The sequence below is a fragment of the Crocodylus siamensis genome, chromosome 2 (genome assembly GCF_052110815.1).
Source record: "Crocodylus siamensis isolate JL-2025a chromosome 2, ASM5211081v1, whole genome shotgun sequence".
Taxonomy (NCBI): Eukaryota; Metazoa; Chordata; order Crocodylia; family Crocodylidae; genus Crocodylus; species Crocodylus siamensis.
The window spans coordinates 184,916,056-184,935,176 of NC_143396.1; the positions used below are offsets into that span (position 1 = coordinate 184,916,056).

General features: G+C 39.3%; 1 protein-coding gene across 1 annotated transcript in view; it reads right to left on the reverse strand.

Annotated features, from left to right (window-relative positions):
- Positions 1-255: 255 nt before the first annotated feature.
- OTOG (otogelin) overlaps positions 256-19,121 on the reverse strand; it is a 206,966-nt gene continuing 188,100 nt past the window's right edge. The window contains exons 51-56 of the mRNA XM_090032569.1: positions 16,886-17,064; positions 14,902-15,006; positions 14,447-14,566; positions 13,453-13,498; positions 4,540-4,619; positions 256-2,148 (exon numbers count right to left, since the gene is read on the reverse strand). Coding sequence (XP_089888695.1) covers positions 1,948-2,148; positions 4,540-4,619; positions 13,453-13,498; positions 14,447-14,566; positions 14,902-15,006; positions 16,886-17,064 — 731 coding nt within the window. The 3' untranslated portion in view covers positions 256-1,947. The remainder of the gene's footprint in view (positions 2,149-4,539; positions 4,620-13,452; positions 13,499-14,446; positions 14,567-14,901; positions 15,007-16,885; positions 17,065-19,121) is intronic.

The following is a 19,121-nucleotide window of genomic DNA, read 5'->3' on the forward strand; positions in this document are numbered from 1 at the left end:
TAGAGTATTCTCATTGTAGTCAATATTGTTTCATAGTATGGAAAAAAATCATTTTTGGGGAAACAACTGAGAGATGGGTCCAGATAGCTTTATCTTTCTAAGATAAAGAACTGGCTAGTTGTTAGAATCAAGGAATAAGACCCCTCATGATATCGTTGACAAACAAGGATTTCTTTTGTTATTTTATTTTGAATAAAATGTGATTTTTTTTGAGATTTGTATTTTGTAGACGAAAATATATGTGAATGGCTCAGAGCAAAATTAAATCTGTTACATGAAAGTATTTTTTGAAATTCAGCATTTTTATAAAGTTCTTCTACAGCACAGTATTAAAATTCCTTAGAATCATTAAATTCTTAAGAAACTAATGCTAAGTATATAAAAAAAACCAAAATAACCACTGGATGCTTCTGAAAAAATGTTAGTGTATGTTAAATCCTGTAAAGATAAGCAGTTTTAACACTGATAGCAAATTAGCTGTAACAAAATAAGTCTTCCTGTTGTTTATTAGAAGTTGTAAGAATGACATGTACAGTGTATAAAAAATTAACAACAAAAACTTAATGTGAACTTAATTTTAACAAAACTTCTTTGGATTTTCTGCACCGAAGCATCTTTTCTACACTTTATAATGCTATGCTAGACTTCTACATTTTAGGTTCCTAAATTTAAACATCACATGTTACTGGTAGCTTTATATCTTAAAATTAAAGACATTGGAATTTTACTGGCTTTAGATGGCAAAAATTTGGGGCACGGGTTTTTTTCGTTTGCTTGTTTTTTACTTGCCTTTTTGTACTAATGAAAATTAGTTTCTTTATATCAATTTATTAGTTGTTGGTTGCAAGATCACAAACAAAATTACTTTTTACACACTGACATTACCTTAGTTACAAAGACTTTTCATTTACAGTTTCTCTTTTTAAAATGTACATAAAAGCAAATGGAATGTTCCTCCTTTTCCTGATGCATATCACTCCAAACATTTTTAAAATTAAAGTTAAATGTAAAATTAATTCCCCTAAAGAACCAGTACAAGTGTCACTTCAAATCTGGTGCACTTTAAAAAGGCAAATATTTTAATTCTTATATAAAATGCATCTCCATAATGGCAGAAATGTGTTTCCATTTAGTAAATGTTTATGTTTTCAGGTTATGTCATACTATTTATATGTTGGATACATCTACCATTAACTAATTTAGATGAACTAAAAATGTATCTCTCCTATACCCTACATATATGACATAATGCTTTCAGTCTATGATGTAAAATACATTAGAAAAAGCATACTTATTATCAGGGAATATTATATACACTTAGCAATATTGAAAATGTTTTCCTGATAAAAAGGTCTATAATTTCACTTCTCACAGTGCCTCATTTTGCAATAGCAATGGGATTTAAAATGAATATCCTTCTAACATTTTCCAAACATTCTCCCTTCCAAAGCATCCAATATGCTTTCATTACTGCAATGCATTCAAGATATTACTGTCTGATCAGCATATGTACGAGATATATAAGACAGTAATGGGTGACTGACAAAGAATAGATTAAACCTCCAGAAATAAAATATAAAACGTTATTCCTCTTAATGTCTCTCTCAAAGGAAATAACTTTCCTTTTTACATTGGCACTTATCACAATAGCTCTTGAGATAACTCCTCAGAAGTGAACATTAAGACGATTTAAAAACGGATGATACAAAGCTATTCTTTAGAAATTTAAGATAATCCAAAATGCATACTTTTCTTTTATATCTATATATAGATACATATATATAAAATATATCTATATATAGATATAGCATAGATAGAACAATGATACAATTCAGTGAATTGGGTAAGTATATTTTCTAAGGATAAAAGACATATAAAAAGCTTTATTATACTGGGAATAACTGATTATTTTCCAAAATTGGGCTCACTGGCTTCTTTAACGTTGTTTCAGGACCATTGGCAAGAACAGTCTGTAGGTTCTTGGATTCCATAGCTGACCCAGGTGGAGTTGCCACTGCAGTATAATTGCACAGTTCGCCTTTGTAGCCCAAGTTCCCTGCAGCATTTGCAAAACCTTGCATACGTGTTGATGTTGTAGTTATAAATGCTAGCAGAAGGGCATTTTCCATCGCATGAAACAATGTTTACCTGGTAATAAATAGGAAGAATGGTACATTTAAATTTATGGACCATATGATAACTGGACCAAATTAACACAGATGATAACATCTGAGATTCGTTAACCTGCATGTCTACCCATGTCATATATGACATCACCTGCTCATTGTGACCCTCTGTTGCCTGCAGTGGACAGACAAAACAATCTCTACCTGAAAGAATGAATGAACGCTGAACTGATGTCAACTCCATGATGACACACAAGCCTGTGGCAGAACACTTTAATTTACCTGGTTATTCCCTCACTGACCTCAGGGTAGCTGTTCTTAGACAGTCAACCTCTAAAACCCAATTTGAATGGGAAATTGCAGAACAAGAAATCATCTACACGCTGGACTGTGTTAAGTATGGTTTAAACAGGGACCATGGATTCTTATACTGTTACCTGGATTAGCTTTTGTGATCCTTTGTTCATATTGTTTCCTTGCTTGTTGCCTCTCCCAGCACTGGATCCCTCCATGCTCCCCCTCCCTTTCTACCTTTGTATTCAAGTCATTCTCTCCATTTTATACACTAGTTTGTGCATATCCTTTCATAGCACGTGATGAAGTGAGGTTCATCTTATGAAAGTCTGTATCTACCCTGCTTTCCACTACATTGAAATTAAAAGACTTAGACATAAGGTTTTTAAAGAGGTCTATAAGAGTGTGGCACTCAGATCTCATTGAAATTCACTTGAAACTGGATGGCCAACTATATTAGGCCCCTTTGAAAATTTCCAATTCAGGAGGGGAAAGCAGGGAGGGATGGGGGGTTAGCTCTCAATGACATTCCTAGCTAGGTCTAAATTTGATCTCACTAAGGTTAATGAGAACTCTTCTCTTGATTTCAATGAGACTAGGTTTTAATTGTTCAGAGTGTGCCTACACTGAACAATGCAGTGTTGTGTAGTGATACACAAGCCAGAACATGCTAGCTTAGGTACAAAAAGCAGTGTAGCAGCCTTGGCCTAATAAATATAATATACCCTGCTTCTCAGCAGAGCTAACTAGGATAGGTAGAGGCCCATGCTGACACAGCTATACTGCTTCTGTATGCATAACCAGCTCAGGTTTCTCTGCACAGGACTATACTGTAGTATACCCAGTTCCAACAAAAGGAATTCTACACTTGAGCTTCAAGTATTCATCATGCTGGCAGCACGCACAGGGGTCAGCCCAGGCCTCAGGAGGTGGCATAAGGCGGTGGAGAGGCTGACTGGTAGGCCTGTACAAAGTGGTTAGTATTTGCCTTGGATTTATCCAATTCAAGGGACAGTGATTTGATCAGGTGATTTGAATCACTGTCCCAAACTGATTCGAACGAATCTAATTGGGAGATTTGGCTGCCACCGAATTGGCCGAATTGCCAAATTGAACAGGCCCCATCCCTTGTCCACTCTCCCAGCCCCATCAATGGCTGCCCCTGGCCCCAGCATCCTGGCACTTTAAAAAAAAAAAAAAAAAAAAAAAAAAAAAAAAAGAAAAAGAAAAAAGCCCCACACTCATCGGCTCCTGCCAGGTGGGAGAGTGATCTCTGCTGCCCCCCACTGCATGGGGGGGGCTTTGCCATGAGCCCCCAATGTCCGCTGAAGCACCTAGTGAGTGCAGGGCTTTTTTTTTTGCTTTTTTTTTTAGTGCTGGGATGCTGGGGCCAGGCAGGGCAGCCATTGACAGGGCTGGGAGAGCAGGCAGGGAGTATTCGGGGGGCTGGGGAAGCAGGCAGGGGATAGGGGCTGGCAGAAGTCCCCCCATGGTCCTCTCCTCCATCCCTCCTTTCCCCTGCTCCCTACTTACACCAGCACAGAGCCTGGTTCCAGCTCCCTGTGGCAGCAAGCAGGGACTGCCCTAATCTCCAAATCTTCTCTGAATCTATTCAGAGTCTTCAAATTGATTTAGACCTTTTTATTGATTTCCTGATTCAGTTCGGATTTAGAGATTTGGCAACTGAATCAGGCCGAATCTCCTCCGAATCGAATCAGCAACTGAGGCTTCACATAGCCCTACTGACTGGGGCACAAGGGTGGCCAAAGAGCAGAGCCGTGTGGCTAAGAGGCAGGCAGGGGTCTGGCCCCCAGCTGCCTGGGTACAACGTATGCCCAGGTCAGTGTTTACACATGCATTTAGGTGCAGTTATTTTTGCCACTGTAAGATAATAGTGTCCCCAGCAGTAGTGTTTTATGGCAGCAAAAATTAGCTTGCTGCAATCTAATAGCATTGCATGTAAAACTTTGAAACTTTACACTGAAATTTCCGCAGCAAATTAGTCTACTTGCACAGTTAAGCACACATGTAGATGCACCCAGTAACAATGAAACTTTTTTCTCTCTTAGTTTTTTCCCCCTCCTTTCATTATAAGAATTGACAATAGTTATTTACTTACTGGTGTATTACTTCTGCAGTCATTCTTGCGGATAGTCATCCTAACAGTCACCTTTTTACAGAATTTCCCATCTTCCTTGCCTGTAAAGCATGCATTAATTGAAAAAAATATCAGCTATAAATTCTAAACACTTCAGAAAATGACACTGCTCCATGTTTTATGGAGAAAAGAGATACAAAGGAAGAAAATAAATGGAATACCCCCATGTATAGCAAAACTTTTTTGATAAAGCTATAAACAGTTGATTGCATTTCAGTTCTGTCTTGTGTAGTTTTCTGTGTATTTCATGCAATAATGACAATATTTGCTATCTTCTCATATAGTCAGTTATATTTCTAAATTGTTTACTCTATGCAAATATTTAAGGGAGACATCCACATAACTTGAACTACAGCAAAACTTGACACCCTGAAAACATTATCTATGTTAAAAAAAGAAGCTGAACTTAAATAACTATTCCTAGGAAACACCTGTTGGTTGCATATTCAAATTAATTTCCTGAATTAAATTAACAAGTGGTTATATTTCATCAAGACAGGTCATGATATTAGGACTTGCCAGCTACCTATGGGTTAAGGGAGTTTTGCATCTTTGTTGCATACAGCAAGAAAAATATATCAGGAAAAAATGTTTCAATCTAATTTTATTAGTACTCTTATAAAAAATTGTTCAGAAAAGCAGATACATAGCATATGAATAAAATATAAATTCTGTATTTTTTTTAATAAAAAGGGAGGGTTACATATAATTTAAGGTAACAATACTGAATATTGAAGGATATTTAAGATAGACAAAATGAAGAGGTGATTAGAGAAGGCAAAGAATACAGTCTTTTGGTGAAAGAAAGGATCCTCTTTCTGGTGGAGAAACCACATTGTAATGAAGATCTACAAGAGAAATCAAAAGTCCATTACATTAGGGCTTCCCAAAACTGTCCACTTATATATCAATAGAACTTTTCTTCCTACAAGTTCAGAGTTTTTTACAAAAGATAGAAGCAGCAGGGAATTTTTTGATACCTTTTATTAGACCAACTGTATATTTGGCGAGTTATTGGATAAGCTTTCAGGAAATGAACCACTGGACAACCAATTGCTCTCTTAACCATATAGTCCAATAAAAGAGATCACAAAAAATCCTTGCTTCTCATATATTTCTGGGACCATCACGGCTGCAACACACAAAACTAACTTACAGATATTATTAGACCCAGAGAAACAAAGGCAATGGAAGTCAAATTGTTTTCCCTAAAACCAAAGTAGCAGTATGCCCTGTCCCCTGCTACAGGTGTTGGAAAATGCTGCTTCTCTAAGGGCACATCTACATGTGCTGATTTAAGGTGTATTAGCCATTTTTAAGGCACAGTAAGGTTGCAGGTCTATACATGTATGCCCTTAATGCACCTTAAATATGGCAATTTTAGGCTATTTGTGCCTAAAGGTGATACCGGCAAAAGCAGGTATCAAATTTAGGCGTGAATAGATAAGCACATTAAACACACATGTAGACTCACTAAGGCTTATTAATGCTGTGTATGCCAACTGACCTGGGACTAACTTTAGTCTCAAGTCAGTCCACACACTATATTAATGTGCCTTACAGTGTGTACGTGTAGACACGTTCCTAAATTGCCTTAATGCCTTAATGTATATTAGGAAAATGATCATTAAGTTTAGGCACACATAAAAGCACATGTAGACCAATGAAGAGCAAATTTTAAGTTTTTGGCAAAATGACTCCAAGGGCAAGCAAAGGCAACAAACAAAGAAAAGATTAAACAAATTAAAAATATATATCTTACCACATTTCTTGTTTATTTTTCCAGAGAAGTAACTCCTGGCCAGAATGAAAAGCCCTGTTCCACTCTGCTTCTGTTGCTACATTGTATACGATTCATGAGATGGGAAAATCTTCAGGTGTAGTTATACTTCGTGCTCGCTAATGTGCAAGTGTGTCATTATAAGAAAAAAAGTCCTACATGCAGGATATTTGCATGAAAATGTTTTCTTGTCAAGTGACTTTAGTAATGCTTATATCTTGGCATACATATTTTTGTCTTAGAAAATATGCTATACTTATGCTATATACAGAACATGACATTAACACGTATGTCATTAATATGAGTGGCAGCATACCACATTAATGTCAGGACCTGAATGTAATTAATTTTGCGTACTTTCTGTTTTGCCGAAGCAGAATTTTCTCATTGTTTGGGCACCTTCCATAGACAGCTGGTACAAAAGCATTAATGTCCAAATTCTGCTTTAAATTACACTGGCAGTACAGACTTGAGTAACAATGCAGATTTCAATGGATTTTTTCAGGTTTACACCCATATAAATTAAAAGAGATTTTGCCTCTCAGTGGGTGCATCTACACATGCCTATTAGTACTATTATTGCTCCAGAGTTTATTGCTGCTAGGCATGCATCTGCATGCATGCCTTGAAGTACAGTATGTTGAGCTCAGTCTGCTAGTCTGGGACTGCTCCTCCCAACTCAAAGTGCTGCTGAGGGGCTGGCTGGGGCATGAAGGTGATTTAGTGAGGAACTAGCTGGCAGGCAGTCCCTGCACTGAAGTACACCTGTGCCAGCCAGAGCAGCATCTACATGTGTGCTGCTGCAGAGTTTTTTTACTTCACAGTAGAACAGTACTTGTACTTTCAAGTGTATAGTATAGTACTATTCTGCTGCAGCACAGATTTAATCTACTCTGGTTTAACAGGGGTGGATGTATAGACATCAAGATGTTTACTGTGCAGCTAATTAGTCAATTGTGCAGTAAACATCTCATGTAGACATACCCAGCGATTACTATGTATATACTTGCACCATTTGCTGTGCACCAAGGTCCTATCATACCTCCATAAAATTAATGCAATAAAAGACGGCATTTATACCATGTGTTGTAAGGCAAAGAACTATGATTAATTTGTTATAGTTTATCTCCTGTGATAAATTCATGAGAGTGACTTTCAGCATACATTGTGGGTTTTGAAAGGCTTGAAAATATGAGATGCTTCTTGCAAATGCTGTTGAAAGCAGAACTATCTATCTATACACAACAGCACTAAAGTGTTATTAACAATAAGCTTTAAAAAGCAAAGCAATTAGTCTCTATATTCTACACATGCAGAAAACTAAATACTATGCAAACGCTTACTACCAACAGTACATTGTTGGTTAACAACAATGCACTGCCCATAGAGTGCACAATGAAAAAGAAACATGAGCCATTCTGAACAATGAGCAATTAATACTACATTGAAGCTTTTGAACACAATTTGATGATGTGAGACCTGATGCTCCTATCAGGGAGTACATTGTTGGAAATCAACAATGATGCTAGTTGACTTGTTCCTACTGATTTCCAAGAAAATGTACCTGTATTACAGTTAGCACTAGCTGTAGGAATGACTGGATTAACAGGGAATGGGAGCAACAATGACATTCCAGAACCTGGTAAGAATATTACAGATTGAGCATGTTACACATGAAACAAGAGTCTCTCTATCAGTATTCAACATTTTATATTTAGACTGATGCCTCTTTCAAAACAGAAATTTAAAAGAGGAAATCAACTCAAAATTCCATTGCATTATCCTTGAAACACTTAGATATTAAATATAAAATATATAAAATTACTAGAAAATGATAGTAAGGACAGGAGAAACTCATACATATTGGTTGAAATGATATAGCATAGCTATGGCCTATTCCATCTTAAATACACTAGTTTTCCCCTGATTCGCAGTTCCATTGGAAATTAATTATTTCTGATTTCCAAAGTTATAAATGAGAGGTAAATACAGGCCCATAAATTTGTGCTGGGCCTAATTTTGTGTTGGAAGTATTGTTTTTGCAAATTCCCAAGTCATTTTGTGTAATTCCTGGAAATTTTATTACTGAGCAATACTCTACAGTTTGAGTACAAAGTCCAAAGAGAAAATCACAGTGGCTTCTTACTACAGGGCTTTTCAAATAAAGAAAAGATATTTGTGGCCTTATTCAGAACATATTTCTATGCACTAATTATTGATCACTACAATTGCTTGTATTCTAATTGGGGTGTGTGATTCATGCAGTAAGTGTCTGAACTATAAACAGATATATATGGCATCTTTATATATTTATTTTTATCTCCTGAAAAACATGCATATATATTTCACATTGTATATGAACAATTCAAACATCATTTAATTATTTAGTGGATGCATCCTGTTTTGCAATATCATACCCAGAATTAATAAATTCATTTTGCATAAACTAAAAAAAGTTTGAATTTTTGTTTCTAATTTTTGTAGTTTATTTTATTTTATTGTACCTGACAGACAAAGAGTAATATGATTTTTTGTTGTCCTGAGGGACAGTTTGTCTAGTCCATGACTTATAAGAGGGACAAGGGCACTCAAGAATAATATCAGAGGAGGCTGGAGAGCTGGAAAGACTTAACAGAATACTTAGCTAGGAAGAACATGGGCTTTCAAACAAGAAACAAGCGTTGAAAGAATTCAGGTACAGAAAGAAGAATGACCAATCAGGACAAAAGACCCTAAAATGCTTGGTTATCTTCCCCTACTTATCAGAGATAAAGGAGAAATATATATAGTTCCCTCCCATTAGCCTTAATCACCCCTATGCCCCAAAAGTAATTCTTAAACAAAATCATGAGAAACACTCGTGCTGGCTACCCATCTTTCCTTGTAGCTGGTATGGCAGCTGGTCACCCCAGTACAAGAAGAGAGGAAGACTGCACATGGACAGTTGCTAAGGCAAGTAAGAAAATCTCCAGCCCTAGAGCATAAAGACCTCTGTCTCTCTCATCTATGGAGTGAGTATATGGAAGCTTCACCGGCCTTCACCAATGATCTTCAGAGCTGCTTAGACCATTATGCCACCTGCTTATGTAGAGGCCTGGGAAATGTGCATCTCTTATACCAGATATAGTTTCTAATGGGATTATTTATAATATATCTGCAGTATTATTCGTTTATATTGTATAATTGTGCACATTTATGAATGACTCAAATATGGTGATCTATGGGGAACATGTGAGCCAATTTTGTCATTACATGGAATCCGTCTGTTGAAAAGGGTGAAAGCACATTCTTTTGTGACTGGAGTCAAGGCTAGAATAAACTGTATTTAACTAATATCTTATAAAATACCAAGTCACCAGATTTTTGCCCTTTTTACCAGCAAGTCTCCACCATCTCATATAATAACCCTTCATTAAAATGATATAGTAAGTAATTATAAAGGAAGAGATACAATGTTTAAGACGACTTAAAAAAAAAACCCTGAAGCATTTTGAACAATGCTTATATATTTTGAAGGAAACATATTCATGTTTATTGTGAGATATCCTATGTCCCTTAAAACTTAAACCAATGGTACAAAGAGATGTTCCTATCTTAGAAATCACTAACATGAGTTTTCTCTCTATTTTGAAGAGTAAACTGTTTCTGTTGGTTCAAACCATTAAAGTTCCCCGGTTCCCTGGAACGTATAATAAAATAATGAAAGAATCTATAGTAAAATGAGGTCTTTTATTTCCTCTGGTTAAAGTTCAGTGACCTAATAATAACTCCTATAAGAATATTAGATTTTGTAATCCTTCTTTAGTCTTTGTATGTGCGAAATACTATACGTACATTACTATTTTGACTATCTAAATTATTATTTAAAACTGTCATGTACTGTGATCTTCAACACCACTCATAGAGAATTATCTCCATTATTACAGATGAGAAGATTGTGATTAAGAAGACAAAGGCTATTTCTTTGCAACTCTTGCTCAGGGTCAGTTGTACAATCAGTAGATCACTAGTGTAACTAAAGCCCCTATTATAAGTTAGTCTTAAAATGCGATTAACCAGTTGGTCATATCTTTAAGTTGTCACCTGGCCATGCATTAAAGCAATTAAAGGTGGCATGAAACAAGGAATAAGCTACAAAGTTACTCCACAAAAAAGTGCAATAACTAACTTTGTGTTTGGTTCCTAAGACCACGTTAATTGCCAGTCTAGCCAGGGGTGTCCCCTTGGCTGGGAGCCGCATCAGCTTATGGTGCTTCCAGCCACAGGGGTGCACCATATAGCCCCACAGCTCCTGCCGTTGGGAGTCCTGTCAGCTGATTGGCTTGCAGCCACAGGGGAACATCATGTGCTCCCACAGTTGGGAATCCCAGCTGTGGGAGTGCATGGTTGCCCTCCCCACAGCTGCAAGCTCCACTACCATGATCCTGGGCTCCCCCTGCACCAACAGTAAAGTGTGATGGGATCTGATGCTTAATGCCACAGTCATGCCTCCTGCCATACAGGAAGTGCGGTTGTGTGGACTGCATATCAGATCCTATCGCACCTTTACGTCCACATCTGGCAGGGGCAGCAGCCCTGAGCACCAACTTAGAGGGGAGTACAAAAATAGCAGCTGTTGCAGCTGCTGGCCAGCTGGCAAAGCCAGAAACCTGACTGCCACTGCTGCCTTGTGCACCACTGCTGCACTGGGCACTGAACTGCCATGTTATGTCACTCACAACAATATCTCACTCCTCAAGTAATGAAATTAATTTCAACAGACCTACCTGTGCATTGCAACCTGCCACTATGAGTTGACAGAATCCTGCACTGACTTGCCTAGCAGAGCTAGGCACAGTCCTACCTCAGTCTCTCAAACCATGCTACCTCCCACAGTCAGATCATCTCTACAGCATTTGGCCCTTTTATCTCTGTTTTCTTTAGTCATTTGCATATGAGCCATTAAGTGACTTTAAATATATATTTTCCCCATAAACGTATCATTGTAAAGATTTTTTTTTTTTTTTTTTTTTTACTGATATGAGGATGTGGTTTACAACTAGTTTTAAAAAATGCAAGCAATGTTATCAATTCACTGGGATACAAAATGAATCTCAGGAACCTTGCAGATGTTATATTTATCACATGATTAATGTGTTGATTGTGTTATAAATTGTAATATGTCCAATATTCAGTCAATATTTGGCATGATAAAATGGCAAACCAGCCACAAAGGTGTTCCGAATTTAATGTACAACATCTTTGTCATGTCATTAATTGAATGTGTGGCATGTGTGCTGGATGAGGGGCTGCCCCTTGCCGGATCCTGAAGATCAGTTGATTATCAGGATCAGGCAGGCGTCAGCCCCAGGTTCTGGGACACAGCTGCCCCCTGCCTGATCCCTAGGATCAAGCAGGGGAAGTTCTGAAGTTTGAGACAGAGCCACTCCCTGACCCATCCCAGCAATCACCTGACCTTTGGGACTGGGCAGAAGACAGCCCTCAGGTTTGAGACCCCAATCCCTGGGATGAGGCAGGGGACCACCCTGGGTCTCAAACTGGGACCATCACACTAATCATGTCATTATATTAATGTCTTTCAGGGGCCTAACATGTGAAGAGCTAGAACTAATTTTAAGGAGTCAAAAACAGAATCAAGTTAAAATTAAAAAACAAACAACACCACTCATTTGCTGGTTAATTTGGACATATTTCATGCAATTCAGTGTTGTAAAGCCAATTCAGGTCTCATCTGATCCAACAGTAATGTTACTAAACCAAGGCTTGGCTCACTGGACAGTGGAATTAAAACATCAGCTTCTACCAGAGGGCTAGGCTCTAATCTTACACCAGTTCCTTTTTTCCACCCCGACTCCTCAACTCTAAGTCCCTTTGTTCCAATTAAAATAGCCTGTAATTCTATTAGTGAAGCCCATCTTTCTCCTACTGCAAATGAAGCCAGAACCAAGCCTTCATGCAATAGTAAGCCTATCTTACTCCTATTATACCGACATGCTAGTTGGACATTTCCAATTCATGGGCAAGGGACAGACTTTACACATAAACTGGTTTAAGACATCAGAAACTAGTTAAACCTGTAACAGAACAGACTTTCAGTGCACCAGTTTGAAAATGGCTGAAACTGGTTTGATATAAACCTGGTTGAATATAGTGTCAGACTTAACTGAACTGGGTTAAACCGGTTTATGCAATGTCTGTTCCAGACCCCCTCCTTGTTTAAGTTAAACCAAAGTCCCCCAGCATCCCAGATGGTTTGCTGGAGAACAGCTCAGTTGGCCCCTCCCCTCTCCTTCCTAGCCAGAACACTATCACTGCTTCGGCTGGCTGAGGGACTGCAGTAGCTGCCAGGCTTCCCCCTCCCCTCTGGCTGCTCAAGCAGGCCCCCCCCCCTCCAGCCCCTCTCCCACCAAAGGGACCCCAGCACAAGAACCAGGCATCTAATCATGCCCTACCCCCACTCTAGCTAATGCTGAGAGGTGTCTGTGTGGGTCTCCAGTTTCATTGGAACAAAGGGCAGACAGCTAGTGGCTTGCAAATGTAAATTCACTCTGCAGATAAGAAGAGCTTGAAACTAATGAGAGAGATGTTTTCTTTTGTAGGGCTTGATGAGCTGATAAACTTTGTTCTGACAAACAACCTGCCAGGTACAATCTGTCAGTCTTCAAGATGGGGCAGAAAAAAGTGTTAGAAATGACCTAGTTTGCAGACAGTCTGAAGAAGCAGGGAGATGGAGATTGAAAAGCTCAGTACCAACAGATGCAGGCTCTGGCAACACTCCAGCCCCTTGAGCAGCGACTTGGGGAAAGTCTGCGACAGAAGGCCAGGGCGGGGGTTAAAACCGGTCCCTAATCAAAGTGTCCTGGCCACACCCCCCCTCAGCTCACACTGTGGAAGAGAAGGGAGGGCTGCTCTAGCGCTCCCCAGCTTCTAGCCTCAGTCACTGCAGGCACATGCCTGCATTTGTGGAATGAAAAGGGAATGTCTATCCACCTCCAAATTGGTTCAAGTTAGATTAACCTGCAAAGATTGAATCAATTCAAGCTCAAGCTTTTTGAATGTCTGTCCCTAGCCCTGAAGTTTCATTAATCACTCACATGTTTTGCAGCATCCCTCAAGAAAGGGTACAACATAACCTCCAACCTGAATAAAAAAGAACAAAAAACACATTAATAATTTCTTAGTATTAGCTCCCACATCCCAATCATACTGTAGGTAAACTCAGAAATTTAAATCCATATTCCAATCTCACGTACTTTTGTAAGAATCCACATGACTATCGATGAGATGATACAATATGTTAACCTGGGTATGGTTTTAAAAGCCTAATTTACATTTGTTAATACAATCTGTTCATAGGCCAATCAACACTAGTGAGCACAGTGGTATCTATGATACACAGATGAGGACAGATCAATGGTCATTTAGATTCCACAGTGGGATCCTTTATTTATGGTCAAAATATCCAATTTTGAGTTCACTCTCATTAAAAAATGCCTTAAGAAGAGGCCCATTTTAATTACATCACATATCCAGGGAAGTGTTCTCCCATTTACACCCTAACACAGAACTTAGAGAAAAATATGGGATTGTTTCCTACAGTTTATGGTCTGGTACTTGGCTCTGTGTAGTTTTACAAGTTCAGACCAAAGGAACTTTCATCACATCAACTCCAAAACTATTCCATAGCCTCGTATATTTTCCTACTAGAAAACTGTCTTTATATTCAGCCTAAATTACCCATTGTTCTGATAATCCCAGCTGCTATACACAACAAGTCAGTTAGAAAGGGGTACTCCAATCCAAAAGTGAATACAGGTTTGAACAGTTTCATCAGAGTAAATTTGGCATTACAACCATACTTGAAAGGGGAACGTATTCTATGAGGATGGGGAATAGCCTCAGCAGCTGTGTAGCTCAGGAGGGTGTGTGTGTGTGTCTGTGTGTATGTGTGTCTGTGTCCCCAACCCGAGCTAATGGGGAAGTTGTCCAGTAAACTCTTACTTTTCGCTCCTTGGAATGATTGAAAACTCTTTGAAATGTCAGGATTTCAGCCAAAACAATGAGGTAAACAATCTGTAAAACACTGACCTTCACACATTCAGTTTCATTAAATGGTGGGCAGCTGACCAAAGATGTAACTAACACCGGTCCTACTGCTGTGTTTGTGCATTCATATCTGACACAGTTCGCAATCCAAATAGTACCAGGCTGTGCAAAAATTGTAAAACATCATCATCACCATCCAGATCAGAGCTTCAGAAAAAGTATTACTTCTAGAAAAATTATAGTTTTACTTTTTGTAATAAAGCACAATCCTATCTGAGTTAAACACAATCTTAGCTTAATGCAAAAGCACTTACTACAGTTGTGATACAATTTTTGAAGAACAAAATTATATTCTAAAAATTGAGATCAGATAATAATCTGTTCGCATCAACTAGGGATTCACTAATTACGGCAAAAACACTCATTTTCATGGGCTATGACAAGGCATAAACAGCTAGATTTTGGGTCACTTCTCAATATTTTTCAATATAACCTACCTTAAAACTGGAGACTGTCCCATTGCTGAAAGTGTGGAGACAAGACACATTCTTACAGCTACCACAGCACGTTGTTAAATCTTTTGGAGGCACATATACTTGGTTCTGCCAAAATCAAGCATGTTAGTCCTCTCATATAGGTTACTGATCATTGCTTTTAATAGCTTGGAATCATGTTAGTGGCATAAATTAGATTTTTGTTAGGTTGGTGTTAATATTTAAATAAGCACTTAGCTTTCTGAGATTTTATTGACTTTAATTCACTTCTCATTGCTACCCATAGAAGAAGCTATGATTTTGAGTGATGACTTGGGCACCTGCCAGTTCTTAGATCACGTGTGAAAATTAACCCAACCATCACTGAACTTTTGAATCCCAATATATTACACGAGTAAACATGTACTAATCCATAAACTAATCTATAAAAAGGCATAGTTGTGATTAATTCACAGTACTTTGCAGAGAAACAAGGTGACAGGTTTTTGTTTAGCTTTATAAAAAACATTTTTCAGGACTGCCAATCAGGTGATTTTTGTATTTATCCACTTAGGGCTGAGTTCTGGTTGGTGCTTTTACCTTTGTGTACACACACGAGCTGGAGTATACATCATAGAGGGTGAAATGGAAATGGAGGGTTCTATGTGCTCTCTAAGGATTTATATTGTAGTCACTGCAGCATCTAAGGTCCTGGCCAAATGCACAAGTGAAGCCATGGTGGAATCTGATATGCGATTCACACAACCATGCTTCCTGCCACACCACAAGTGCATGGCAGGAGGCACAACTGTGGGATCATGCACCAGATCCCATCACACCTTATTGTCAGTGCAGAGAGAAGCCTGGTATCACAGTTCTAGGCTCCCCCTAAACTGGCAAGTAGCAAGCTCCTGCAACTGGGAACCCTGACAGCTGATGGAGATCCCAACTTCAGGAATGCACCATGCATTCCCACAGCTTGAATTTCCTTCAGTTGAACAGCACTCCCAGCCGTGGGATCACACCATGTGCTCCTGAGGTCGGGAGCTCAGGTCAGCTGATGGGACTGCTAACTGCATGAGAGAATGGTTTGTCCCCATGGCTTGGAGCCTGGCTCAACTGCAGGCTGCCATCCATGGGGGGTGTACCATGTGCTTCCATTGCCAGAAGCCCCATCAGCTGATGCAGCTCCTAGCCACAAGTTCAATTAATGGCATGATAGGAACCAGACACAGTCATTACACATTTTGTGGGGAATAACTTTGTGGCTTATTCTTCATTTTATCATGCCACTAATTGATTGAATGTGTGTCAGTTTCACACCTTAAGTCGTAATTAACTGGTTAATCACGTCTTACATGTAACACGTAATACAGTCCTAAGTGTTGCATGTTGATTCTGGAGGTTTCAAAACCAAAGGTAGGACTCATTTTGGAGTGCCACTGAACTCAGAGAGGCCCCAATCCTGGTCTCAGTTTTCAAATTGTATCTATAATGGGTCAAAACAAATTACTATATAAGCAGCTGTGAACCCAGAAGTTCAGATCTAAAGTGGAGGATCACCCAGTCATAATCTACAGCAGGGATACTCCATGTTTTCCAGGAATAAATATGTCACTGTTCTCAGGTAAGGCTACACACTTATTCCATGATTAGGACAGCCACAGCTTCCTCTCTCCTTGTATTACGTGGTTATTTCTGCAGTGATTTGTGGTTAATCTGCAGTGTGAAGTGCTGCATGGGCCTAGGATGAGCAACATAAAAGAAGGCCAACTTGTTGACATTAATAGGAAGAAATACCAGAGGGTGCCTGAATTTGACACTGGGCTAACATTACTATGAAAAAAATACCCAGCTTTAATCAGAAAGGCTACAGTATATCATTAAAGAAAGCATAAAATGACTCTAATCATCCTGCACTTTTGAATATAATCTACCTAATAAAAACACATGATTTAATCAAGACTGCTAAGCAAAATATGAATGTCTAAAATTCAAAACATCTTACAGCTTTACAGTTGACTGCACAGTCTATCAAAGAAGTATTTATCAAATAGTAGCTGGTAGAAGGATCAATCAGATCTGTGCAATGAAAAGTATGGCAAATGCCATCTGATGTGTATTCCACAATTGTCTGGCCAGGACGCAGTACACCTCTCTCACTGCTCAGACACACTTTATCTCTCACTGCAAGAGAATACAGAATGAATGACAAACAGCTGAACCACTTCTGGATTACACCTATGTAAAATGAAATACTTCTTGGTATGTAACATGGATAAAAAAGTAATACACGCCTCCTAGAAAGAATGACTTCACATGAGGTCTGATTCTCATGTGAAGGAAATCGGCACAGTTCCACCAACAGCAACGTAGCAATGCCAGTTTATAAGAGCTGAGGATCCAGTTCCACAACCTTACTATGTTTTATTATATAAAATATAATGTGGTCCTGATCCATGATAAGGGTTCCTAAGCAGTAGTAGTGATGGTAGGGAAGATACATTAGAGCAAAGACATAGTTAGTCATGTTAGTCTGAAGTCAAAAGAAGACAAGGTAGAATTTGCACCTTATAGACTAACCAAAGTATAAGGTTACACATAAGGTGCAAATCTACCCTGCCTTCCTTCTATTATATATTATAGCCCCAAAGTTGTTCATAACATAACAATGCATAAAATATAGACAAGGATAGAATATTCTACTTGTTGGACCTTCCAAACGATGGTAAGCAGAAGACCTTCTGTACCTGTGTTCAGATATATCTGAGTAAAAGGTAAAATCATTAAAAGCTGCATAGGTGGAGGAGAATTTCTGAAAAACAATCTTATCAGGACACAGCATAAGAGTGTGGAGGCCTATCTAGAACATTTCACATTTTGCACATTGCAGACCCATGGGAATCAACCATGGCAATCCAGTAGATTGCTGTGTTTCATATGGACAACTGTGCTTTGCTTATGCAGTCTTTTTAGGCTCCTAGAGCAGGAATAGCAACATGTGCACCTGACATTGGCTGCACCCTAACCAGCACATACCTGCAACCCTGCAGAAGGAAGAGGCTAAGTGGACGCTGAATGTAAATGACTGCTCCTCAAACCAACAGTAGTTTACAAAGTTTCTTTAGTTCCAATTTGCATTTTTCTGAATGGTCTAGGGCATGGTGTTGAACTTTCTAGTCTTGACTTGGCAAGGTCCTTAAGCATGCACTTAACTTGCAACTCCTCCATGGTCTCATAATAGGTCACTAGGGCCCTGGGCGCACATTACATTTGTGGCAGAATTAACATGTTAGTCACACCATGAATACCAACATAGCTAAGTGTGCAGCCAACATATGGCACCACAAAGAGGCAAGCCAGCCATACAGATATTCCACAGAATATGCAGAATGTCTTTGTAGCTCGTTTATATGGCATCACAAGTTGAACATGTAGCACTTCCTATCCAAATGCTGACAATCAGCTCACTGTCAATGTTGGTATGGGGGTAGGGCAGGGCAGTCCTGGCCCTGATGCTGAAAATGGGCTGCCAGGGCAGTGGCTTGAAAGATTTTCCTGGCAGGGGCAGCCCAGGGGCTCCCTCACTCAGATTTTGGCAACCCGCACACTCATCAGCCTTCCCTGCCTTGCCCAGCAGCCCCTGCAGGAAAGGCAATTTAAAATGCCAGATCGTAGAAAGCCCTAGAGATCCCTGTGAGCCAGCTGGTTGACTACCTTGCTCCACAGGGTCTTAGCTGCACACAGGCTTTTTGAAGGCCCTGGCCACACCAGAACCTTCAAAAAAAACTGAAGTGTAGGCAAGCTACACACACAGTTTTTAAATATCCACTGGTACCCCCTGGGATCAGGGAGAAGTTCCCTGATCTGAGGTCCTGATGGGGGAGCCCTTGGTTTTGCAGCTGCCAGGCAGGAGAAGTTGATCAGCTCCCCTTGTGCCCCAGGCTCTGTGCTGGCAATGACAAAATTGGGATCTGATCCTCAATTCCAACAGTGATGCCTCCTGCCATGCCACATGTGCATGACAGGGGATGCAGCTGTTGGAATCAGGGATAAGATATCATTGCACCATTAAGTGAATGCCTGCCAGCCCCCTGGGAGTACTCAGACCTCTAGGTTAAGCAGGTACTTTAATGCTTTGCCAGAGTGGGGTCATAGTGCTGAGCACTGTCCAGGAATGGACCCAATAAGGGGAAACATACTGTTTCATCAGCATCTTCCACTTCCTTCAGACCATATCTCAA